Raw genomic sequence first — 27998 nt, forward strand, 5'->3', positions numbered from 1 at the left:
GCAGCCTTTTGGCACACCAGCTAAACTGATAGGTGACTTCTCGTGAGATCATCCAGGTGAGGGTTTTAGGGGGTAGGCTGGTTTCTGCCCCGGACAAGGTGAACGAGGCATTTCAAATCTTTTACAAGAGGCTTTATAGATTAGAGCTGGCAGAGGACGAGGGATGACAGAGTTTTTAAGAGGGCCTGGAATTCTCTGAGATGGGGGGAGGAATTGCGGGAAGTTCTGGAAACACCATTAGGTCTGGAGGAGGTTCGAATAGCGGTGGGAGAGATGCAGAAGGGGAAGGTACCGGGGCCGGATGGGTTCTCGGTGGAACTTTACAAGATCTTTGTGGACCAGCTAGTTCCCTTATTGTTGGGGATGTTTAATGACTCTCTAGCATGGGGCCTCCTCCCTGAGATGTTTGGGCAGGCATCCATCTCACTTCCCCTGAAAAAGGATAAGGATCCCGCAGAATGCAGGTCGTGTCATCTGATTTCATTGCTTAATGTGGATGCAAAGCTATTGGCTAAAGTTCTGGCACTGAGGCTGGAACCCTGTCTCCTGGAGGTAGTTGGGGAGGGCCAGACGGGATTTGTAAAGGGCTGAAAATTGTCATCGAATGTGAGGCAACCGCTGAATATGTCTCTCACCCCAATGGCTGCACTGGAACCTGAGATAGTTGTGTTGTTAGATGCAGGAAAAGCATTCGATAGGGTCGAGTGGAGATACCTTCTTGTGGTTTTGGAGAAGTTTGGGTTTGGCCCTGGGTTTGTGTTGTGGGTGAGTTTGTTGTATGAGGTTCCTTCCGTCAGTGTTTGTACCAACACCTTGGGTTTGTGGGTCTTTTCTGTTGCACAGGAGGACGAGGCAGAGGTGTTCTATGTTTCCCTCCTGTTCATGTTAACGATTGAGCCAATGGCATTTGTCCTGAGAGCCTCATCCAAGTGGAGCAGGATAGTTAGGGTGGTATGGAATGCAGGGTGTCCCTGAATGCAGATGAACTTTTGTCATATGTGAAGGATCTGAGGCCAGCAATGGGAGTTTAAGAGCCGCAAGGTTTTGCTGCAGCTTTATAAAACCCTAGTTAGACCACACTTGGAATATTGTGTCCAGTTCTGGTCACCTCATTATAGGAAGGATGTGGATGCTTTGGAGAGGGTGCAGAGGATATTTACCAGGATGCTGCCTGGACTGGAGGGCATGTCTTATGAAGAAAGGTTGAGGAAGCTAGGACTTTTCTCACTGGAGCAAAGAAGGAAGAGAGGTGACTTGATAGAGGTGTATAAGGCGATGAGAGGCATGGATAGAGTGGATTGCCAGAGGCTTTTCCTCAGGGCGAAAATGGCTGTCATGAGGGGACATAATTTTAAGGTGATCAGAGGAAGGTATAGGGGAGATGTCAGAGTGGGTTCTTTATACAGAACATGGTGGGTGCGTGGAATGCACTGCCAGTGGAGGTGATGGAGTCAGAGTCATTAGGGACATTCAAGCGACTCTTGGACAGGGACATGGACAGCAGTAAATTGAAGGGGTGTAGGTTAGGTTGATCTTAGATTAGGATAAGTGGTCATCACAACATCATGGGCCGAAGGGCCTGTATTGTGCTGTACTGTTCTATGTTCTATGACCATCCTGCCAAAATTCTTGTTCCTATTTCAGTGTCTTCCAGTGTTTCTACCCAAGGCATTTTTTCGGGGGCCTAAGAGGCTTATATCAGGCTTCATATGGGCAGGAAAGTCTCCAAGGATTCGGAGGGGTGTCCCACAGAGGGATAGACAGTCAGGGGGCCTTGCACTGCCAGATCTGATATTTTATTCCTGGGCTGCCAACTTGGGAGACATGGGATGGTGTGGGGACACGGGGTTTACCTGGATGCGAATAGAGTCTGGATCATGTGGAGGGTCCAATTTGGGGGCACCAGTGATGGCTTCTCTTCCATTTGCTCAGCAAAGTACTCATCAAATCCAGTTTTTGCCTCCACTTTAAAAATATGGAGGCAACTCTATCAACATTCCAAGCGGAGGTCAATGGCAAGGATAGCCTCTATTTGTGTGAACCACCTGTTCGAGCCGGCAAGGTTAGCTGCTATGTTTGGGGTGTGGAAGGGGAAGGGGCTATAGAGAGTGTGTGATTTATTTCGCGACGGGCGGTTTGCCAGCCTGGAAGAATTGAAAGAGAAATTCGAGCTCCGGCTTGTTTGGGTACACTCCAGATACGGAATTTTGCTAGACAGATGTTCCCGGCGGCGCCGCCATCTTCCTTGCTGAAGGGAATCCTTTCTTATCGGAGTCCAAAGAGGGTAATATGTCCACCATATATGGACGGATTTCGAGGGAGGATTCCGTGTCGGCAGAGGCCAAATGGGAGGAGGAGCTGGCGCCTATATTGGAAGAGGTGTGGAGTGAGTCCATTCATAGGATGAACGCCATTTCATTGTGTCCGAGTCTGAGCCGGATCCAGGTCAAGGTCGTGTTTAGGGCACATCTTACTAAAGCAAGAATGATGTTTCTTTGCCGGGGTTTGAGGATACGTGCGAGTGCTATTCGAGGGGAACCGCTAATCACATACACATGTTCTGGTCCTGTTCCAACCTTGTGGGTTTTTGGGTCTCCTTTTTCAGCACCATGTCGGCGAGCTGGAGCCCTGTCCTTTAGTGACTATATTTGGGGTTTCAGATGTGCCAGAGCTGCAGATGGGTGTGGGGTCAAATGTCCTTGCCTTCGCCAAGCCAGTTGCTCGGAGGCGAGTCACACTGAGTTGGAGGTTTGCGACGCAACCTAGTGCCTTGGCGTGGCTCAAGACTTGATGGAGGTTTTGCATCTGGAGAAGGTCAAGTACACCGTGAAGGGGTCAATTGAAGGGTTCTACCAGAGATGGCAATTGTTTATACTATATTTCAAGAAATTGGTCACTGTTAGTAGCTAGAAAGGGGTGGGGTGGGGGGGAAGGAGTACATGGGGGGATGCTCTGTTCGTGTGGAGCGTTTATGTAGATTAGTTTATTGTTTTTTTTTAAGTTTACAGTCACTTTTGTTGTTTGTATTTTTGTATAAAATGACAAAAAACTTAATAAAACATTTTTTTTTAAAAAGGAGAGTGACTGAAGTAAAAATTGGTCCTAAAAGGCAGAGACAGGTGAAATTATCCAACGCGCCACAGCAAAAAAACACACCAACCTCCTCAGAAGACAAACACCAGACACAACTGACAGAGTACCCTTCATCGTCCAGTACTTCCCTGTAGCGGAGAAACTATGACATCTTCTTTGCAGCCTTCAACACGTCATCGATGAAGGTGAACATCTTGCCAAGGTCATCTCCACACCCCCACTACTTTCTTTCAAACAACCGCGCAACCTCAGACCATTGTTTGCAGCAAACTACCCAACCTCCAAAACAGCAACCACACTACAGAGCCCTGCTATGACAACCTCTGCAAGACGTGCCAAATCATCGATGTGGGTACCACCATTACACATGAGAACACCACCCACCAGGTATGCGGTACATACTCGTGCGACTCGGCCAACATTGTCTACCTCATAGGCTGCAGGAAAGGATGTCCCGAAGCAACAACGGATGAACGGACATCGCGCGACAATCGTCAAGCAGGAATGTTCCCTTCCAGTCGAGGAACATTTCAGCAGTCAAGGACATTCAGCCTCTGATCGTCGGGTAAGCGTTCTCCAAGGCAACCTTCAGGACGCGCGACAATGCTGAATCGCCGAGCAGAAACTTATAGCCAAGTTCCGCACTCAGTGTGGCCTCAAGCAGGATCTTGGATTCATATCGCATTACATTCACCCCCCACCATCTGGCCTGGGCTTGCAAAATCCTACCAATTGTCCTAGTTTGAGACAATTCGCACCTCTTTAACCTGGGGTTACCCCTCTCTCCATCTGGACCTGTAAAGACTTATTTACCTGCAAAGACTAGCATTCAAAGTATTGTGTTGCATCATTGACTTTGTCTATATATGTGTTTCTGGAACCCACCTCTTCATTCACCTGAGGAAGGAGCAGTGCTCCGAAAGCTAGTGATTCAAAACAAACCTGTTGGACTTTAACCTGGTGTTGTCAGACTGCTGACTGTACTCACCTCAGTCCAACGCAGGCATCTCCACATCATCTCAGTTTGGGGCATAAATGCTCGCCAGAACCACCGGTTTATCCTCCAACACCCCCTGAAAAAATAATATACCTCCTTCCCACCCACCCCCCATATCTGCTACCACCTTCACTACTTGGAAAATACTTGTTTTATTAATCAAGACTGCCATCTCCTGAGCCCTACTATCAAATCCCAAGTGAAACACTTGACTCACCCAACCTTTACAAAGCCTTGTTTGGTCTTTTACCACATCGGCCCTCAGATTCTTTCAATGCACAAAACCTCTCGCCCATTTCACTGACCTTCTCAACCCTCGGACATTCCAGGTCACCAGCCAGATCGGAGAGGTTTTAGCATTGTTTGTTTCTCTTGAGCGAGTGCCCAGTCTGACTGCATTTTTTTTCTGGTGGATTTTCTCCTACTCCGAATTGCTTCCTAGAAAGCACAGGTGTGCAATCGGAGTGTATTGTTTTCATAGTGGTTTGTTAAGTCTAAAGTACTTCCCAGAAAGAGCAGGTGCTGAGAGTCCGAAACAGCATGCCTGCACAAGAAGTACTTTTCCACCACAGAAGCAGCTGGTACTACTCAAGACATTAAAGTGCAAGGGCTACTCAATGAAGACCTTTTCACAACCACTTAAATTCTCTGGGTAGACGTGATGACCATACCAGGGTACTCCAAGACCTCCGGAACCCCAAAATGGTCAGAGACCTGACTGGACAGTGTCCTGACTCTGCCCCCTAGCATTGGGCAGGCCCTGAGGGAGAAGGGTACCTGATGTATTAGCGGCGGGGGGAGACAACGACGAAGAGTCTGTAGGGTTGCCTTAGGGCCCCCCAATCTCGGAAGGGCCGGGCCTGCCAGTGTCTTTAGGTCCCGTACACCTAATTCACGGCGCAAATCATCCCAACCTCCCAGTAAACGTGGGTGGATTGCGATCTGGATTGCACTGACCCAGCTCGCAGGAATTGCACCATGTTCCCCACTGGACACATACTTTCGAAATTGGGAGAATTACACTCAAATGTTTGAGTCCATATGACTCGTCAAAGTGTTAACCTTGTTTCTCTACAGATGCTGCAAGACCTAAGCTTTTCCAGTATTTTTGATTTTTAATCCACAAGTACTAACTGAAGGCAGTGATCAATTTCAAATTGAAACACCCCCCATTTTGTTGGCGGCATGGCCAGATCAGAAACTGAGACCACACTTGTTTGAAAATCATTTTTGAAATAACGTGTGGTATAAGATTTTGTCCAATAGGCTTTCTTTTAAAGATCAGAGAACCTTTTTCAAGGAGTGGCAATGGAGCATGAATTGTAACAGATATTGGGGCAGGTCCATCACCAGGTTAGGAACTATGAAATCATTCATGTATGCGTTGTCCTTGAAACTGCCGCCTGGAATGAACAGGGCACAATGGAGCATGAAGAAAGTAAGTAAAATGGCAGATATGTGCTGTAACTGCATGACATAATTCAACAGAATACACAGGCTGCAATCTTTGCCTACAAAACTTAGCAATTAAGTGGGTGAGAATTGCTTTTGAGACATCGCAAATGCCAACTTTTTCTTCTAAAGTAAAATAATTATTTCAAGATTGTGATTAGTTGTAGGGAACTTATTAAAAAGATTCCGAAGGCTATAGGGAGCCAGAGTTCACCTAAAACATGCCAATGGCTTCAAGGCAAGGAATATTTGGGGGGATAGAGAGAAAGAGAAGCAGGGACACACAAGATTGAAGTCATAAAATTAAACATTTATGGAACGTCTTCAACCTTCACAGCAACAGATGTGTACAACAGCTTCCAGAAAAAGCACTTACTACAATTAAATATTGAATAATTTCTTTTGTTATATAAATGTAGATATAGAAGTGAGTATCTGGCTAGGAATGGAATAGGGTTAGGCAGGCACAGACAGAATACACCATGAAATGTGATTTGAGAACTGCAGAAAGGTCAGCTTACATTGGGTGAGTAAAGTTAAGGTGGATGGTTGGACATACATTTTCGTTTTTTGCTCATTTTCCTTTTTTGCTCAATGTTCCAAGAAAGTAGATACTGTGCAGAACAGCTAGTTAGATTGTACTCAGTTAACATATTTCAAAGATCAGTCTTTGTGTTGCCAAATCATTATGGCCAACAGATTTCTTCAGGTCACTCAAACAGATGCCCACAACGTAAATCCCTCATTAAGTTTTGTCACTGTTTTACAGCTGTTCAATTTGGATGACTCATCTGAATTAAAACTTTACATATTGAGGAGACGAAGATAGCAATGTTTGAATAATTTATTTCCAGCATGTTTAGTGTTGAGCATGTTAAAGTACAGTATCCTTTTGTTCACCTATCCAAGTTACCTTTCATAACTATTAAAAACAAATAAACACATTTGCTTTAAAAATTCAGTCTAAATGCACAAAAGTAATGCTTTAAAATCAATCCAAAAGGAGAGATAACCAATTTCTGTAATACTATTATCTTTCATTAAATCTAATATAATTTTAAAAAGTGAGGCTAGTTTATATTAGAGAAATCTGTCTGTCCAATTTGTTTTTAAACCATTTTTAAATCCACACTGCTAGGTCAACAAAAGCATTGAGGTATCTATAAATGAAGTGTTGAAGGTTGCAACAGAGCATGACACGTCAACTATAAAGTCATTTTTATAAACTACCAAAATTAAAATAATACCTCCTGTATCAACCAGCCATGCATTTAGAAGAAAGTGGCAATTGAATGGCTGTTAACAGGACACTTCCTCCCTCCTTCAGGATGAACAAAATCAAATGCTCAGCTGTCACGCAACATATTAAAACACTGGGTACTGTTTACACAAAGTACAGACCAAGCTTTTACTTTGATTATCTGTACAGTATATATACTGTAGAATAGAATATTTACATTTACACTCTTGTCCATGGTCATAACTTACCCAAGTCTACAAAGGAACAGACTTGCCAAATCCAAGGCAAAGGAATGCTCCGACCTGCTTCAAAATCAGCTCATTAGAAGGGTATTTTAAAACACTTAAGATTTTCTGCAACCTCAAATGTCCTAGGATTACGCAAGGCATTCTATTTTACAGTATACACACAGATATAATACAAGCGGTCCACAGGCCAGGTACAGTACAATTTACCACTTACAACATATTGAATAACCCACTCATTATTCAATGAGTATTAAGTTTTTAAAAGTTCTTTCATATGCACATCACTAACTCCCCCCACCCTCCCCAACTTAAAAGCAAGTTTACAGCTCCTTCTAATAACACACATTAACAGAGAGCTAAAGTCTGTGCTTTTTTAATCTACAACTGGGAATGTTAGAGCTGGAACTTTTTGCCTAAGATGCATAGGAAGTAATCAGTAAAGTAGCCAACGGGCTGTAGTGCATTAAAGCCAAGCAATAATTAATGCAGTACAGTAAATAGTATCTGCAGTACATACAGCAGTAGCAGAAAACGGTATTTAATGCCCTCAAGCTTCTACACAACAGCATATTCTTTTGATTGTGCAATGTAACAAGTTGATGCAAGCTGATGTCAGTTCTAATTTAGTGTTGCATTTTAATTAGCATCTTCAAGGATATTTTAAGTGAAGCAATCACTGTAAAACTACCTGATAAAACTTAAAAGTAAAACCTGCACTAAAATGTTACTTTCCTGACTCACAACTGGTTGCTTAGGAACAATTTCAATGTTGAGTGACTTCTGTTAAGTACCCACAATCAATATTCTTTAAAAATATTTAATCAAGCTAGGTGTTTGAAATTCAAATTATGCCAAAAGAAATGGAAGGCAATGCAGATAGGGTTAGATTAAGTCAACTGGAAAGGGGCTCGTGCAGGGTATAAACATCAGGATAGGCCCGTTGGGCCTATTTCTGTGCTCTAACATTCAAGTAATTCTATGTACCAAACTATTAATAAGTTTCCCAGTGAACAATCCTTGTAGCAACTAGGGAGCACTTCAGGAGGTCAATCATTCGGTATTGCTCAAAAGCCATATTAATTGAAATGTGGATTACATTAAGCTTTTTTTTTTAAACCCATCCTTTTTTAAATAAAGGCCCAACCAAAAAAAACTAACCTGAAATTAATGCAGCCGAACATATCCAAACAGGCAGATCCAAACAATGGAGATGCGCCTCAAAAAACAGCTTAGTACATACAGCCTGATACCAAAACTTTCACCCTGCCTTACAGTTTGACAAAATGATGAACAGTTAAGTGACATATAGAACAAACTAGGTAACATTTAAGAATGCACTTTGAAACTTGATACAAATAAGGGCCGTACAATTATTGGGGAGAATGAATATGGGCCATCTGTCAATAAAATAACTAAAACTTCACACAAGCTGACATTTCTCTGCACGTGTTTACTGTTGACTGACGCTCATATGCTGACTGTCCGCTTCAGGCTCCTCCTCTTCAACATCGGCATTGTAATCTTCAAATGCATCATCATCGACATCGGGAAGACCCAGCAACTGCGAGAATAAAAATCGGAGTTAGATGACGTGGTCATCAAAAACAAAATAAACAAAGTAGAAAATTAAGCAAAAGTTGAGTTCCCCCTCCCACCTCAAAGCACAATATAAAAAGCAGCAGGGAGGAGTGTCATTCAGCCAAGTTATCAAAAAGGTCACTTAATAAAATGCAGTATACAGGCAATAGTATACAATGGTTTCATGTGTATATAGGATGTGATGTACACATTACATGGGATCTGTAATTTTACAGACCAGCAATCGTTGGTGGGAAGGACGAGTTGCAGCTAGCATAGCAGGGCCCTAGCAAGTCAGCTGTAACTGTAGCAACTCACATCATAATTACTGAGCTTTCTGCAGTGTCAGCACTGCAAACAAAGCACCCTCACACTGTGTAGCTGAAACCAAATAAAAGGAAAACCAAACCTGGCGGCGCTTACACAACCATTCCTCAGCACGATTGCTCATTTTAAACAAAAGTAACTATTGAAATTATATTGCCATTATGCAACAACTTTGAAATTGTTACATTTAACCCATCACGCCAGAACTCTGCTGAACCAGTTAATAAACCCACAATTAAAACTCTGCAGACCTCCCCACTGTTAGCAATAAACTATGCATGAATTCTTCACTGAATCACTTTTCTGAGATTCCTCATGAAATGCACAGCCATATAGGTAAGCTGTACATCAACATGAGATGCAATGACATATTAAAAAAACCCATGACAGTAGATCAAATGGATTTTCGACTTTCCAACTTACTCAGCACTGTATAAGGAATGAAATTAGGGCTTCCCTGCAGTCACTGCACTGAGTCAACTGGGGAAATGTGATTTTTGTTTGCTCAAATATTTGATTAGGGAAGCTAAAAATGTGTACTTGAAAAGAAAAAACAAGATTTCAATCAGTTTTCAAAAAGTCAAACATAAGGCCAAGTACATTACATAGGAAATAGGAGGCCATTCGGCCTTTCGAGCCTGCTCCGCCATTAATTATGATTGTGGCTGATCATCAAGTTCAATACCCTGATCCCGCCTCCCCCATATCTCTTTATCCCTTTAGCCCCAAGAGATATATCAAATTCCTTCTTGAAATTACACAACGTTTTGGCTTCAACTATTTCTTGTGGTAGCGAATTCCACAGATTCATCACACTCTGGGCGAAGGATTTTCTCCTCACCGCAATCCTAAAAGATTTACCCCTCATCATCAAACTATAACCCCTAGTTGTGGACTCCCGCCCATCAGGATATTCTTTCTGAATCTACCCTGTCTAATCCTGTTAGAATTTTGTAATTTTCTATGAGATCGCCTCTCACTCTTCTAAACTCCAATGAATATGATCCCAACCAATTTAATCTCTCCTCATATGACAGTCCCGCCATCCCAGGAATCAGCCTGGTAAACCTTTGTTGCACTTGTCGCTCCATAGCAAGAACATCCTTCCTCAGAGAAAGGACACCAAAACTGCACACAATACTCCAGGTTTTGCCTTATCTATTCCTATTCAAATTCTCTTGCTATGAAGGCCAACATACCATTTGCCTTCTTTATCGTCTGCTGTACCTGAGCGCTTACTTTCAGTGACTGATGCACAAGGACACCAAGGTCTCGCTGAGAATCCACCTCTCTCAATTTACACCCACTCAAATAATAATCTGCCTTCCTATTTTTGTTACCGAAGGAGATAACTTCACATTTATCCATATTATACTGCATCTGCCATGCATGTGCCCACTCACTCAAACTGTCCAAATCCCGCTGAAGCATCTCTGCATCCTCCACACAGCTCACCCGCCCACCCAACTTTGTATCATCTGCAACTTTGGTGATAGTACATTTAGTTCCCACATCCAAATCATTAATATATAATGTGAACAGTTGGGGTCCTAGCACAGGTCCCTGCAGTACTCCACTAGTCACTGCCTGCCAATAAGAAAAATACCTATTTATTCCAACTCTTTGCTAACCAGCTTTTTATCCATCTCAAGACACTACCCGTAATCATATGTGAGACCTTGTCGAAAGCCTTCTGAAATCTAAATAAACTACATTCACCGGCTCTCCCTGGTCAACTCTACTAGTTATATCTTCAAAGAATTCTAGTTGATTTGCCAAGCATGATTTTCCTTTTGTAAATCTATGCTTGACTTTGTCTGATCACACCAGCTTTCCAAATGCTGTTCCGTGAAATCCTTGATAATGGACTCCAGCAACTTCCCCACTACGATGTTAAGCTCACTGGTCTATAGTTCCTGGTTTTCTCTCTACCTCCCTTTTTGAAAAACAAGGTTACATTCACTACCGTCCAATCTGTAGGAACCATTCCAAATGGAAAATGATCACCAATGGATCTACTATTTCTAGGGCCACTTCCTTAAGTACTCTGGGATGAAGATTATCAGGCCCTGGAGATTTGTCCACCTTCAATCCCATTAATTTCCGCAAAACCATTTCTTTACTAATACTAATTTCCTTCAGCTCGTCACTAAAACTTGTGCTTCTCAGAACTTCTGGTACATTATTCATGTCTTCTTTTGTGAAGGCAGAAACAAAGAAAGAGTTTAGTTCCTCAGCCATTTCTTGGTTCCACTTTGAATTCCCCCATTTCTGACTGTATTGGGGCCTGCATTAGTTTTTTTTTATTAATCTTTTTCTCTTTACATACTTATAGAAACATTTAGACAGTTTTTATGTTCCCCGCTAGTTTACTTTCAAACTATATTTTCCCCTTCTGAATTGATCCCTTTGCTGAATTTTAAACTGCTCCAAATCCTCAGGTCTACTGCTTTTTATTGCTAAATTGTTTGCCTATTCTTTGAATCTAATACTGTCACTAATTTCCCTGGTCATGGTTTGGCCAGTTCCCTTTCTACTCTTGTGCCAAAGAGGAATAAACAACCGTTGGAATTTCCCCATTCGTTCCTTGAATCCCTGCCATTGCGTGTCCACTGTCCTTCCTTTCAGTAATGTTGCCCAGTCCGTCATTGCCAGCTCATGCCTCACACCATCTTAGTTATCTTAATTGAGGTTCAGGACCTTGGTCTCAGAATCAACCACCTCACTATTCACCTTGATAAAGAATTCTACCATATTATGGTCACTCATCCTCGAGGGTTCTCTTACAAATGGATTGTCAACTAATCCTTTCTCATTGCACAACAGACAGTCCAAGATGGCCTGTTCCGGTCTGTCTTCTTTTTGTAATAAAAATTTAAAGTACCCAATCCCCCCCCCCGGCAATTAAGGGTCAATTGAGCTTGGTCAATCTACCTACCATGAACATCTTTGGGTTCTGAGGGTGAAACCCACACAGACAGGGGGAGAATGTGCAAACTCCACACAGACAGTGACCCAGGGTCGGGATCAAACTAGGGTCCTCAGCGCCGTGAGGCAGCAGTGCTAGCCACTGCACCACTGTGTTGCCTGGCCTGTTCTCTTGTTGGTTTGTCAACATACCGGCCCAGAAAACCATTCCATACACACTCCAGAAATTCCTCCTCTATTGTTCTGTGACTAATTTGAATCACCCAATGTATATGCAGATTAAAGTCACCCATAATCACAGATGTTCCTTTATCACATGCATCACTGAAACTACATTTTAAAAAAAAAATTAGCTCAACACTTATCATTTTGTGCTTTATTAACGTAGGTTGCCAAAACAAGGGTTTAATTTCTAAGAGAGACTTTTGAATATCTTTTGCACATATAGTTCTTGGATAGGGTAGTAAGGATATAATCAAACATAACAGCTACATTGTTTAAAAGATTTGGTAATCATTTTATTTAATCTCATGTCTGTACTGTACTTCAATCATTTGGCAATCTCACAAGCCTATTCCAGTTAACATTTTGTGCCTCAGTTGCACACTCCAATTAGGGTATACCATATCAGGTTTTCATTTTGTCTCTATTGTAGCATGCATTCAAGCACCTTTCTGATTCCAAAGCAGTGTTCTTCAGACAAAATTAATCAAATGGATTAAACTGTCACTTGATTTATACAACATTACTCTTTTTCTTTCTTCACTTATTTGTTATAATACAGTAATGAGATGGCGAAGAATAGAAATGGAGCCTCTTTCCATACTTTATTTTCATATGCTTTTATTTACTGAGATGCATATCGCCTTCTAACCTAACCCCACCAAAGTTTGTCTGTTCCTATTCAGAGTACAAGTGAATTCCCAGCTAATGCTTACTACCTTCATGCAATTAACATACAATTAATCTCATGTTCTTATTTCACTTTTTTCAACAAATAGTACAGGAATTACTAACAATACTTGTGGGTTTTCTTGTAGGTCTTGACATATTGACTTTTTTCACTTATGCAGAAGAAGTTAAGTGTTGCTCAACATAGAACATAGAACAGTACAGCACAGAACAGGCCCTTCAGCCCTCGATGTTGCGCCGAGCAATGATCACCCTACTCAAAACACAGCCCTTTAGAAAGTAAATGTTCATGCTTGATTTGTTGAGAAACAAACAGCAGATTTAGAATTTCCTGAAGCAAGCTCCTATTATTTGGAGCATCTGCAGCTATTGATATAGCGCCTTTAATGTCTCCAGATGCTCCACACAAGCATTATAAAGTAACATTTGGCGCCACGCCATGGGTGGCGGTATTAGGCAGATGACCAAAAGCTTGGTCAAAGACCTACGTTTGAAGGAGCATTCCTGAGAGGGAGAGAGAAGAGGCACAGAGTCAGGCAAAGTTATGTAGCTGGAAAAAAGGTGGCCTTTAGTACAATGATGAAAATGGGTGGCCAGATGTACATCTCATGGTCAAATGTGACACCAAGGATGTGAACAGTCTGCTTCAATCTAAAAAGGTATCCAAGGAGAGAAAGATAGTCAGTGGCAAGGGAATGGAGTTTGGAACCAAAAACAATGACTTGGTTCTTTGCAATAGTTAATTGAAGGAACTTTACGTTTATCCAGTACTAGATGTCAGACAAGCAGACTGATAATTTGGAGACAGCGGAGGAATGGAGAGAGGTTGGGAAGTAGAGCTGGGTGGTGTCATGGAGGGGCAGAAACAGAAAGGAGGCCAATAGTCAAAATGCACCCAGTGGAAGATAAGTATTTTACAGGCGATTCTCTGGCTGCAATTATGTAGATAAGAATGGACGTTGGTGGAGAGGCGTTAGAGGAGCAGGGTGTGGTCAACCATGATAGGTTGAGAAAGACGAGGCGGGATAGTTTAATCTTTGTCACAGTTAAACAGGGTGTTATTTGATAAGAATCATTTTGGTACTGTGGCGTGGCAGGAACCTGATTGGAGGGATTCCAGACATGGGGGTTCCAGCAAAGATGGTCATAGATTTGGGAGGCAATCACACATTAAAGGACTTTGAACAGGAAAGGGAGGGTGGAGATGATGTGGTAGTTTCTGAGACAGTACCTGAAGATTAGATACATCAGAGAGCATGCCAGGAGGAAAGTTGGGTGTTCAGCAGTTTAGTGCTAATGAGGTCAAGGAAATAGGAGGTGTATTGTGATTTGCATATGTTGGCACCATAGATTGTGGTATATAAGTCGACTTTTGAAACTTCAAAAATTATTTTAAATACAGGAGTTGACAAACACACCAAGTGTGAAATATGAAACAAATGATTAATTTGAACCATTAATATATCCTGTTTTATTTAACAAAATAATTCTATATGTAATAACAATGTTTTAGAAACCGTCAAATTCATTGCATTTGGCATCCGACACAAATAGCTCATCAAATTCATCCTGAGTCGCTGTGGCAATAGCACCATCGTAAGGATTCCGGATCTCACTCTGAATCAGATGCGGTGCTTTCACTTGTATAATCAAATCATCCTCTTCTCAATTCACTGAATTGGATATTCTGCATTTTTCTGAATGATCTTATGGACGGCACGGTAGCAGTTGCTTCACAGCGCCAGGGTCCCAGGTTCGATTCCCGGCTTGGGCCACTGTCTGTGCAGAGTCTGCACGTTCTCCCAGTGTCTACGTGGGTTTTCCCCGTGTGCTCCAGTTTCCTCCCACAAGTTCCGAAAGATGTGCTGTTAGGTAATTTTGACATTCTGAATTCTCAGTGTCCCCGAACAGGCGCCAGAAATGTGGGACTTTTCACAGTAACTTCATTGCAGTGTTAATGTAAGCCTTTTAAGATTATTTTTAAAAATAGTGTTTTGTGCCTAACTAATAACATCCCATGATTTGAAACAAAACCCCACAAAATATCTAGCAGGGCAGCATGCTTATTTCAACTCAAAAAGTGTATATATACGCATTAAGGTTCATATGTATGCATTGCATTTTTGGTGATCACTTAACCATTCTCATGATTTTCGACGACCCATTCCAATATATGCTTAAGATCAGATCAATGACTGGGTCCTGCTCAAGATGCATGTATTCTTGGCATCTTCTTCAGGGTGGTTTCTTTCTTCTTTGATTCTTGCAATAGTCTTTCACTCACAGCGAGTTCCCTTGATGCAGCACAGTTATTTGACAAGTTAGCAAATGCTATGACTTATAGCTTGAAACTAGTTTCGTACTTCATTTTTTTTGTCGGACCCATTTCCGGTAGTTGATCACCATGTATGCTCTGCTCTGTGTGGGCTTGTCTTAAACTCCTGCACATCATCTTTGGAACCTGGTCCATATTGCCTGCTTCTGAGGCAAGTATAACTCCAAACATGCATTGCTGAGCTGAAAAATGGAGGCCGACTCTGAACCCTAAACATGCAATTAGCAGCTGAAAAATGAGGCAGAGGGTTAATTTATGCACCATCTGTTTAGGACGGTATTGGTAGTAAAAAGTACCACAAAAGCATATTTTTAGTGCTTTACTTTTCAGAGTACGGCTTAAGGCTATACACAAATGCTTACTGCAATCACACTAATTATAAATTCAGGGAACGGGATAATATTCCACCACCATACTTGCATTAGAGGTAAAATCATAACAATTTGTGACACAGCGAACGATCGGTGTTGCATCCCCAAAAAGCTGACAGTGGCCCGATCCCACCAAATATTTTCAAGTTAGCAACTTATATCCATGGCAGCAAATATCAAACTAAAGCCTCTCTATTGTCCTTTCCTTGCAATTTAAAACTTAAATCTATCCCACTTACCAGTCAGATTTTAAAATTCAGGAATGCTGTCTATGCAAGAGGCGGTGAACATGGACAGGGTGGAGGGGGAGGGCTGGGTGGGTGAGTGCAAGACATGTATAGTTGGGAATGTCAATGGAATTCAGAAAGAAGTTGTTGAAGGAACATGTTGGTTTAGTGGAAGAGGCCAGTAGTAAATGCAGACTGATAGGAGACTGCTCAAAGAAGCAAAGACTCAAAAAATCATCTTGGGAAGGGAATGGACAAATGGCTAGATGCCCACGGTTAAAAGGATTAGATCCTGAGAATCTGAAAAAGTCTAAGTGGTACAGGCCATGAGAAATATCTTAGAAATACATAGGTAAGTAGGCAAAGAGGAAAAAGAGAAGATATTAAAGAGAGCAAGTTTTGTGGGACAGAAGCAGACTGAAATTATGAATCTGTTGTGACGGACCGTGAATTCTATGGAGGAGCTACAGAGAGTGAAAATGTTTAAAAACAAACAAATTGGAAACAGTCTCTGCAAGGCATAATATCGGAGTCCAAAAAATTATTTGCGTTTGGTAATAGGTCCATTCTCATGGAGGAGATTTAATTTTAATCAAGTACTGGTCCTTGCACCATACTGCAGTAGTACTGCCATTGTCAGCAACTGGACAATAACGGCAGGGATGGGATGAAAGACAGTGAGAGCTAGTAAGAAGAGTAGAGAACCCAGGTGACTTTTATCAAGAGAAAATTGCGAGTAAAAAGATCAAGCAATGGCAAGACACCAGGAGACAAGGAAAATAGTTAGGAATTACTAGGAAATGGAACAATGCCCATTTCAGAAATCCACATTATTTTTAAGCACTACCTTTTCAGGTTTGATGCAGAATAAAGGTCTTCATCCTCTGCCCCAACATATCTGAGCCTCAATAGTTCCTAGCATTTTACCACATGACACCTTTTTTTCTATTTCCAGGATCAACCATTCCATGATCGCAGTGAGATTAGTAGTCAAATGCTAAATAAATAGCGAATTACAGACAGCGGTGCACAGGCCCCATTACCATTAGGAATGAAGTGACTAAAAACAGGAAACATTGGAAATACCTGCAACTTTTAACTCTTTCGGTCTGCAAAAATGCTGCCTGACCTGAATGGTTTTCAATATTTTCTCTTCTTTCAGACTCCTAGCATCCGGCATATTTTGCTTTTCTGGGAACTCAGTTAGTGCTGCCTAAATTAATTTCACATGTTCCTTAAGAGAGTGAACACTGTCTGGACTCGATTCAAATTCAAGTACTACAGCTGAAAGGCTGCTGTGTAAACATCATCAGTTCATTATTTCAGTAATGGACAATTGATAACAGCAAGGAAGGGGATGGAAGAGATATTTGGCCTTAATACAATCAAGTCCTTTTAAATAACTAATAGGGAACAGAGCTGAAGAAATCAGATCTATTTATGCATTCTGTATATGGTAAATTTAAAAGATGAACTATAAAATAATGTTTGGTTCAAGTAATTAATTCTACATTTTCTTTTGGCACTTACAGGTTTGAATGATTTAAAGACCTTTTCCAGTACTTCAGAGAGAGTCTTTTTTCCACAGGATAAGATGTATTCTTGAACCAATTGTAGGAATGGTAGGCAGTCTTCGCTTTCACTCCACACATGCTGAAGAAATGGAGATAGAAGGGAAAAGCATGCATTAAGTGAACAGTCTAATGGTTCAAAACAACCCAATCCCTAATTATATTTAAAAAATAAACAAGGTACCAGGCATTTCTAGCCCAATGACCACACAAGATTACAATATTATGAATAATTTCAGTATATCATACCAAGTTATCAATTGATATGTGAAAGTGCGAATTTGTTGTCTATCAGTTTTGTACTTCTCTTATAGTTGTTCATATACCATCGGTGAGCATCTTGTTCAGAGATCAGTGCACTGCTTGTAGGTTTTGGGCTCAAGATCACGACTAAACGCTGGCTTTTCTTTTTTTTTCCAAGTCCAACATATTTATTGAATGTTTTATTAAAGATATAAATCAAATTGGGAAGTGATGCTGGGATTTTTATACAGGAATACTGATAGAGTTCAAACTTGGATGTTTGAGATGTGTGTTCACTGTCCATGACACTGAAAACTAGGTGCTAAGGGAGCTCTGCAATGTCAGGGGCTAGACGTAGACAAGACCCTGGACAGTGATTAGGAGCCCCGATTTTCCTCAGGTTGAGTCCTTGTATCACCTTATGTGCTCAGATCAGACAACTTAACACACACCAAGCATTGTGCCCAAGACCCGCTTGGTCTGTACACACTGGTCAACATATTCACCCCGAATCTTTGGGACAACGTTGGAGCAGTTAGCTGCGTACCGTTAACCGCAGTACACATTATTCTCCCAATAAACCTCAACCAATAATTGAACAAGGCATCACATCTGCTCTTCCTATTTTGGTCATATGGTTAGGTGGATTGGCTGTGCTAAATTGCCCCTTTGTGTCCAAAAGGGTAGGTGGGGTTACTGGGTTATAAGGCGAGGGTGGAGGCCATGGGTTAAAGTAGGGTGCTCTTTCCAAGGGCCGGTGCAGACCCGATGGGCCGAGTGGCCTCCTTCTGCACTGTAAATTCTATCATTCTATCATAGGCAGCTCTAAAACAAATAAACTTAAAACAAATTGTGCGCCCGCCATCAAAAGTGATCCACATTCAATTTTCTTTTACCAGGTTTCTTGAACCTGTATCTCCATCATCCAATCTCCGTTCACCACAATTCCTTTGGGAAGATCTTGGTTATCCTCTGTATCTTTGTCATATTCCAATATGGACAGTGCATGTTAATGAGTTAATCGACAAGTAAAAGTAAATAAAAACCCAAGGTTCGTTTTGGGCGCTCAGCTCCTGGATGGAATGGGTTGGGTCGAGTTGACTGAATTGATGTTGGGTGAGTTATACTGAGGTTGTGGTTGGGCGACCAGAGTTCAGCATTAACAGTTCAATTCTCCCAGTCTGAATGCTGAATAATGCCTCCTCCGGAGTTGGTTCAGTACCTGTTGTTATGATCCCAAGTCCCAACTGCAATCCTCAAAAAGGATTAAGCACAAAGTGGAAGTAAAGTTCCTGAAGGAAGTTACAAACAAAAATTTTTAAAAATTGGATCTCATTCTTTCACAAGCCTTGCAGTTACTGAAAGCGAACAAGCTTGTCGTAATCAGGGTCGATATTCCTACACAATAACATCGATAACGTCATCGCAAGGAGCTCCACTAAACTGATACCAATGGAAACGCTGGCTTTTCTAATGCTCTTTAAAAAAAAATCTTATTTGTAACAAATTGCAATTGAATGTGACAACACAAGTTTTTATAAAAATTACTGCAGATCTCCTGTTGCATAAATCACAATGGCCAGGGTTTATAAGTGCACGAACTTTTAAACTCCTGCATGTACCTAAACATGTTCCCCAAACTTCCCCTCTAACTCACCCAGGCTCGCAAACCTCCCATCCACAAACAGGTCCCTCAACCTCCTAATACCTACCCTGTGCCAGCCCAGAAACCCGCCATCGATGCTCCCTGGAACAAACCGGTGGTTCCCCCGTATCGGGGACTCCATCGAGCCCCCCACCTCCCCCCTATGCCATCTCCATTGCCCCCAAATTTTGAGGGTAGCCGCCACCACCGTTGGAGGGAGCGGCAGCAGTGCCGTTACCAGTGCCTTCAGGCTTGTGCCCACGCAGGACGCCATCTCCATCCTCTTCCATGCTGCCCCTGCCCCGCCCATTACCCACTTACGTACTATCGCTGCGTTGGCAGCCCAATAGTACCCACAGAGGTTGGGCAACGCCAGCCCCCCCCCCCCCCCCCCCCCCATCCCTGCCCCGCTCCAAAAACACCCTTCTCACCCTCGGAGTCCCATGCACCCATACAAATCCCGTAATACTCCTGTTGACCCTCCTAAAAAAAAAGGCCTTCGGGATAAGGATGGGGAGACACTGGAACAGGAACAAAAACCTTGGGAGCATCGTCATCTTGACAGACTGCACCCTGCCCGCCAGCGACAACATGTCCCATCTTTTGAACTCCTCCTCCATTTGCTCCACCAGCCAAGTGAGGTTAAGCTTGTGAAGGGCCCCCCAGCTCCTAGCCACCTGGACTCCCAGGTACCGAAAGCTCTTACCCGCCCTTTTCAGCAGGAGCCTACCAATCCCCTCCTCTTGACCCCCCGGGTGCACAACAAACAGCTCACTCTTACCCAGGTTCAGCTTGTACCCAGAAAAGCCCCCAAATTCCCTAAGGATCTGCATCACCTCCGGCATTCCCCCCACTGGGTCTGCCACATATAGCAACACGTCATCTGCGTATAATGACACTCGGTGCTCCTCCCCACCTCGCACCAGACCCCTCCAATTCCTCGACTCCCTCAAAGCCATGGCCAGGGGCTCAATTGCCAACGCAAAGAGAAAAGGGGACACCCCTGCCTCGTCCCCCGGTACAACCGAAAGTACTCCGATCTCCTCCTATTCGTGGCTACACTCGCCATCGGGGCCTCATATAACAGCCTCACCCAACTGACAAACCCCTCCCTGAACCCAAACCTTTCCAGCACCTCCCACAAGTACCCCTGCTCAACCCTATCAAAGGCCTTCTCCGCGTCTAATGCTACCACTATCTCCGCCTCCCCTTCTACCGCCGGCATCATTATAACATTCAGAAGCCTACGTATATTGGTGTTCAGCTGCCTTCCCTTCACAAACCCTGTCTGGTCTTCATGAATGACCCCCGGCACACAGTCCTCTATCCTCGTGGCCAAGATCTTCGCCAACAGCTTGGCATCCACATTTAACAACGAGATTGGCCTATATTATCCACACTGTAGGGGGTCCTTGTCCCGTTTAAGGATCAAGGAAATCAGCACCCGTGACATAGTCGGGGGCAAAGCCCCCCCCTCCCTTGCCTGGTTAAAGGTCCTAACCAACAGGGGGCCCAACAGGTCTGCATACATTTAGTAAAATTCGACCGGAAACCCATCCGGCCCCGGCGCCTTCCCCGACTGCATGCTGCCTATCCCTTTGACCAGCTCTTCCAGCTCAATCGGCGCCCCCAGCCCCTCCACCTGTCCCTCCTCCACCGTCAGAAATCTCAGCCTATCCAAAAAGCACCCCCCCCCCCCCAAACCGGGGGCTCAGACCGGTACAATTCCCCAAAGAAGTCCCTGAAGACCGCATTAATGTCCACCCCCCTTTGCACCACATTGCCTCCCCTATCCGTCACTCCACCAATCTCCCTGGCCGCGTCTCGCTTACGTAGCTGATGCGCCAGCATCCTACTCGCCTTCTCCCCATATTCGTACACCGCTCCCTGTGCCTTGCTCCACTGTGCTTCCGCCTCTCCGGTGGTCAGCAAGTCGAACTTGGCCTGAAGGTTACGTCGCCCCCCCCCCCCCCCAACAGTCCCTCCTCCGGAGCCTCCGCGTATCTCCTGTCCACCCTCACCATCTCCCCCACCAACCTCTCCCTCTCACTTTGCCCTCCCCTCTCCCTATAGGCTCGGATGGAAATCAACTCCCCTCTAATCACCGCCTTCAATGCCTCCCAAACTGTCCCCACTCGGACCTCCCCATTATCATTGGCCTCCAAGTACCTCTTGATACACCCCCGAACCCGCCCGCCCACCTTCTCATCCGCCAGCAGTGCCACCTCCAGGCGCCAGAGCGGGCGCTGGTCCCTCTCCTCCCCCAGCTCAAGGTCTACCCAGTGCGGGGCATTGTCCGAAATGACTATGGCCGAATACTCGGCATCCTTCACCCTCAAAATCAGTCCACTGCTCGGGACAAAAAAATCTATCCGGGAATAGGCTTGATGCACGTGGGAAAAAAATGAATACTCCCTGGCCCTCGGCCTCGCGAACCTCCAAGGATCCACCCCCCCAATCTGGTCCATAAACCCCCTAAACACCTTAGCCGCCGCGGGCCTCCTGCCCGTCCTGGACATGGATCGATCCAATGGGGGATCCAGCACTGTGTTAAAGACCCCCCCCCCCCAATATCAGGCCCCCGTCTCCAGATTCGGAATGCGGCCCAGCATGCGCCGCATAAAACCCGCATCGTCCCAATTTGGGGCATAGACATTCACCAGCACCACCCGTTCCCCTTGCAACTTGCCGCTCACCATCACATACCTCCCTCCACTGTCAGCCACCACCTTTGAGGCCTCAAACGACACCCTTTTTCCCCACCAGAATCGCCACCCCCCCGATTTTTTGAATCCAGCCCCGAATGAAACACCTGGCCTACCCAGCCCTTCCTCAGTCTAACCTGGTCCGCCACCTTCAGGTGCGTCTCCAAGAGCATAACCACGTCCGCCTTCAGCCCCTTCAGGTGCGTAAACACCCAGGCCCGTTTGACCGGCCCATTCAGCCCTCTCACATTCCAAGTTATCAGCCGGATCAGAGGCCTCCTTGCCCCCCTCCCCTGCCGACTAGCCATAACCCATCCCCTGCCCGCCCCAGGCCAGCGCCCCCCCGCTCGGCCCGTTCCCCACGGCAGCAAACCCCCACCCCGGCCCCCCCTGCATACTCCAGCTCCTGGTACCCCTCACCATTCCCCGCCCCAGGCTAGGACCCCTCCCAGCCGCGTTACTCCCTCCATAGCACTCCCGTGAGCCAGCTAACTTCTGCTGACCCCAGCGACTCCCGCCACACCTCCGACCCCCCCAAACGTGGGGCTACTCCTCCTCACCCAGACCCATCAGCAGACCCCCATCCACCCTCAGTGCGGGAAACAGAAGAAAAGCCCACGCTTTCCCTCTGCCCGACCCCGCCCACGCGAAAAAGACAGCACCCCATCCGCCCAAGAACCAACACACAATCAGCTTAAAACAGCATAAAATAGAGACCCTTCCCACCAAAACTTAACACAGTTATTTACAAACCCCCGACCCTCAGACAGAGTCCAACTTCTCGGCCTGCACAAAGGCCCACGCCTCCTCCGGGGACTCAAAATAAAAGTGCCGGTCCTTGAAAATGACCCACAGATGCGCTGGCTGTAACATGCCAAACTTCACACTCTTTCTGTGGAGCACCGCCTTTGTCCGGTTGTACCCGACCCTCCGCTTAGCCACCTCCGCACTCCAATCCTAGTAGATCCGCACTACCGTGTTCTCCCACTTGCTGCTCCGCTCCTTCTTGGCCGACCTAAGCACGCACTCTCGGTCAGCAAACCGGTGAAACCGCACCAGCACCGCCCGTGGCGGCTTATTCGGCTTGGGCTCCTGGCCAGTATTCTGTGGGCTCCCTCCAGCTCCAGAGGCCCCTTGAAGGACCCAGCTCCCAGCAGCGAGTTCAACAAAACGACCACATAGGCCCCCAGGTCTGACCCATCCAGCCCCTCCGTGAGGCCCAGGATCCGCAAAGTTTTCTGCCTCGACCGGTTCTCCATCTCCTCGAACTGCTCCTGCCACTTCTTATGGAGCGCCTCATGCATCTCCACCTTTACCGCGAGGGCCGCGGCCTCATCCTCTCTTTTGGAGGCTTGTTGTCGGAGCTCCCGGATCTCCACCCCCTGGGCTGCCTGCGTCGGCAGCAGCTTGTCCGCATTTGCCTTCAGCGAGTCTAGCAGCTCCACTTTTGGCTCCTGAAAACATCGCTGGAGTGTCTCCTGCTGCACCTGCGCCCACTGCCTCCATTCTTAGAGGCCTCTGCCGGCCTCCATCTTGATTCTCTTCCCCCGCTTTTTCTTAGGCGCAGCCACCGCTATTTTGCTGGCCCCACTCCTGATCAAGATCATAGACCACTGGGGATTCGCTGCAGACACCTTCCCACGTCGGGAACCGTCGAGCAAGTACCGCTGGGGGCCCTTAAAAGAGCCCAAAAGTCAGTTCCTGGCAGGAGCTGCCGAACGTGCGGCTTAGGCACAACCGGAAGTCCTGTCGCAGTAATATTAAAGAACCTACGTTAAGGTATCCAGGCTGTGCATCTGCTAAAGGTGTAATTAAGGAGACATAAAAAGTGAGGTCATGATTCCAATCACTTACTTAGCTACAGATAAAGGGCTAATAGGATACTGTTATGATTGCTGGAGATTCCCTGCAGAGTAGATAATAATATGGGATTGTATTTAGTCCTAGCTAAGCATTTCATATGACATCCTAGTGGGAGACAGACAATGTAATTAATAGGAGAAGCCAGGTCTGTCTGTTGTTTTGCAATTTGCTACAGGATTTGAGTCTGACAAGACAGAAGAATTTTAAGTTGAACAGTTTTGCAAAATGCTGCTTGGTTGAGCAGAGGTGTGCTGGTTCTGCTGCTGAAAAGAGTCTCTGTCTCCAAAGGTCGCTACAAAACTAAGCAAGTAATCGGTTTGTTTAACATTATTTATAAGTGGCATTTGAACTACAATAGGTTGCTGAATTGGAATTAGTAACACGTATGGATGCTAAGTTTACGTTTTTCCTTGTGTTTAAGAACTGTTTAACTGATAATTGTAAAGCTATTTTCTTTTATATTAATGTGGTTAATTCTGTGTTTAAATTAAAAGTTTGTTTTAACATACAAGATATCTATTAGTCAGAGTCATCACTCCTGGGGTGAAGTATTCTTTCCTCAGTTTTATACATTTTAAATAATTGTTTGGGATTCTTGTCTGGTAACCTAACATGTTGGGGTCTGGTCTGGTACCCTAACACTACAAGAAGGATCCACCATCTGAAGCTGATGAAGGAAGTTCAGGATGATATCAAATTGAAATGAAAAATGTACAATACTGCAAATATTAGTGGTAGGCCAGAAGGTTGGGAGCATTTAAAAACCAGCAAAAACTGAAAAAAACAAAGAAAGAGACATTCGGAGAGAAAACTAGTAAGAAATATTTTAAAAGACAGTAAAAGCTTCCATGACTATATAAAAAAGGAAAAGAATGGCCATGGTGAGTGTTAGCCCCTTAAATCAAGCTTGTCCAACCCATGGCCCAGAGGCCACAATGCAGCCCCCAAACTTCTGTATTTGACCCCGGAGCCAGTATTCAAACTATGTGCTGTACTTTTCTTTGATAAGTTCAATTAAAGATTCTGCATGGAGCTGCTCCTGCAATCACAGTCCGGTTCTCTCGCATGTTTGCTGCTTATAGGCTCACTGATCGAGTCTATCACAGCACACTCAGGAGAGAAATAGTTCCTGATTAGAGGAGCAGTGAACAGTGGGACCATGGGTATTTTTTGTTTTGTTTTCACAGCATTGCTCTCTCGGCCTTTGGCTGCACTCTTCTCTCGCCATTGCGTGCCAGCCCCCTAAGGGAGTACAGCAATCAAGATGGAAGAGCAGAGCAGGGAGGCCATGAGTAACAGCAGAGTCACAGCAATAGCACCTGCCCGACCCAGACAGAGAGTGGGAACCCCGAGACTTGAGTGAGCCAGACACACACATCCGTTTCCCTCTTTCTCCCTCCCCAAAATTTATCTACAAAAGCAAGTTTGGAGAGAGGGAAACCTTGAAAGGCATCTGACCCCTGCTTGTATGAATTCTGCCGAAGCCAGCACAGAGCACCATAGACAAATGCAAGGTTTGTGTTAATTAAACCAAACTCCTTAGCTTGGCCAGGTACCTTCCCTGATGATGAGGACTTGGGGCCAAGTCCGTCTCACTCAAGCTTTGCTTCTGAAGCAAAAAGTTTTACTGGTTAACTCTGCTGCTTGGCACCTTTTAATGATTGTTTTATTAACCGTAAAAACATTTGCACACTGCCCCTACTCAAACATTGGGCAAACCTGCCTCAGAGGGCGAGAATGGGGAAGCAACAATGATAAACAAGGAAATGGCAGAGATCTAGAACTAGGATTTTATACCTTTCTTCACAGCAGAAGACACAAGAGCATCCTAGACAAAGAGTAGTCATAGAATTTTACAGAGCAGGGGGCCATTCAGCCCATCGAGTCTGCACCCGCTCTTGGAAAGAGCGCCCTACCCAAGCCCACACCTGCACCCTATCCCCATAACCCAGTGACTCCATCCAACACGAAGGGCAATTTTAGACACTAAGGGCAATTTAGCATGGTCAATCCACCAAGCCTGCACATCTTTGGACTGTGGGAGGAAACCGGAGGAAACCCATGCACACACGGGGAGAACGTGCAGACTCCGCACAGACAGTGACCCAAGCCGGGAATCGAACCTGGGACCCTGGCGCTGTGAAGCAATTGTGCTAACCACTATGTTACCGTGCTGCCCCTAAGAATAGTAGAAAAGCAGGATGCAAGAATAACCCTCGAGAGTAACTTAAAAACATTCACAAGCAATATGGAGAGAGAGTACAAGAAAAACTAAATGGGGCAAAAAGCTGACAAGTCCACTGGACCTGATGACCCTGTATCCTAGGGTCTTAAAATAAGTTTTTTTATTAACTTATTCTTTGATAGGATGTGGGCGTCGCTGGCCAAGCCAGCATTTATCATCCATCTCTAATCGTCCTTTGAAGTGAACAAAAAAACAGCCCAGCCATTAACAACTGCATCCCATGAAATAAATAATTTAAAAACTCCCTTTAAGTGGCTGCAGAGATAAATCTACTTTTCCAAAATGTCCTGAATTCTTGAAACGTCCAAGTAGATTGGAAAGCTGCAGATGTAACACCTCTGTTCAAGAAAGTAGGGAGACAGAAAGCAGGAAACTATTGGCCGGTTAGTCTATCAGTCATTGGCAAAATGCTAGAATTCATTATTGAGGTATGAACAGAACATTTAGGTAGATAAAGGTTAACCAGTAGAGATAGTTTATTTGATTTCCAAAAGACATTCGATAAGGTACCACATAAATTATTACTGCACAAGAGGCCATGGTGTTGGGGATAATATATTAGCATGGATTGGCTAACAAACAGAAAACAGTGTCAGAATAAATGGATCATTTTCAGGTTGGCAAACTGTTACTAGTGGAGTGCCACAGGGATCAGGCAGACCTCAACTATTTATAATCTATATTCATGACTTAGATGAAGGGACCAACTAGGTTGTAGCCAAATTTGTTGCAGATACAAATGGTAGGAAAGCAAGTTGAGGAGAATACAGGGAGTAGAAAAGGGATATAGATAAGTGAGTAAAGAATTGGTAGATGGTTTATAGTGTGTGTAAACGTGAGGTTGTTTTTCAACAGAAGAATAGGAAAGCAGATTATTTAAATGGAAAGAGACAAGGGCTTGCGAAACCAACTGTCCCGGCTGGAGACAATTCACACCTCTTTAACCTGGGGTTACTCCTATCTCTGTATCTGTAAAGATTTAATTACCCGCAAATGCTCGCATTCTAAGCATTATCTGGCATCTTTGACTTTGTCTATATATATGTTTCTGGAACATACCTCTTCATTCACCCGAGGAAGGAGCAGTGCTCCGAAAGCTAGTGTTTGAAACAAACCTGTTAGACTTTAACCTGGTGCTCACCCTAGTCCAACGCCAGCATCTCCACATCATTGTTTTTTTGAGGAGGTGAAGGACAGGTGTGGGCGGTGTGTGTGGGGGGGGGGGGGGAAAAGAGTCCTGCGAACCATGTGCATTGTTTTGGGTGTGTCCGAGGCTGAGGGGATTCTGGCAGAGATTTTTGAATGTTATGTCAGAGGTCCTGGAAAGGAGGGTGACTCCGAGCCCAAAGATGGATTTTGCTGGGATGGATGGACTTGGAGCCTCCAAGGTCAGGGGGTTGGGGCAGTGACATGGCAGGGTTTCTTAAGCTACAGAAAATTAAGTTTGCCTTGAGGGGTTCAGCACAAGGGTTCGCTCAGAGGTGGCAGCCGTTCATCGACTTCTTCAAGGAAAGCTGGCCGTCAGCAGGGTGGGGTGGGGGTTGATGGGAAAGGGGAGGCATGGAAGTGACGAATAAGGGCAGGGAATCTATTGCATGGGTAGTTAGGGTTTAAAGCTGGGGATAGTTGGTTGTGTTATTGGGGGGTTTGTTTGTGTTGGATCTCTTGGTTGTTTAAATGTTAAAATTATAAATGCCTCAATAAAATATTTTCTACAGATTTTTGATTGACAAAAGGAGAAATGGTGTTAAGGTGACAGTCAGATCAGCAGTGATCTTACTGAATGGCAGAACAGGCTTGATGGAACAAATGGCCTCCTCCCACTCCCATTTCTTATGAGCTCATGAACTAAACGATCCAAAGGTCAGTGCTATAGACAATTGCAACTTCTAAATGCATTGTAGAAAGAAAGGACTAAATAAGAAACATGCCCAAGCTTGATTGTGGTCCAATGCTTGGCAATGTGTGCACCTCAGTGAATGGAGACGACAGAATTAGAACAAAACAGATCCTGTTTC

General features: G+C 44.5%; 1 protein-coding gene across 1 annotated transcript in view; it reads right to left on the reverse strand.

The window, feature by feature from the left end:
* Positions 1 to 6368: 6368 nt before the first annotated feature.
* The window catches only part of mturn (maturin, neural progenitor differentiation regulator homolog (Xenopus)), a 31189-nt gene continuing 9559 nt past the window's right edge, over positions 6369 to 27998 (reverse strand). Inside the window, exons 2-3 of the mRNA XM_038796845.1 lie at positions 17239 to 17361; positions 6369 to 8591 (exon numbers count right to left, since the gene is read on the reverse strand). Coding sequence (XP_038652773.1) covers positions 8481 to 8591; positions 17239 to 17361 — 234 coding nt within the window. The 3' untranslated portion in view covers positions 6369 to 8480. The remainder of the gene's footprint in view (positions 8592 to 17238; positions 17362 to 27998) is intronic.

The sequence above is a fragment of the Scyliorhinus canicula genome, chromosome 5 (genome assembly GCF_902713615.1).
Source record: "Scyliorhinus canicula chromosome 5, sScyCan1.1, whole genome shotgun sequence".
Lineage (NCBI taxonomy): Eukaryota > Metazoa > Chordata > Chondrichthyes > Carcharhiniformes > Scyliorhinidae > Scyliorhinus > Scyliorhinus canicula.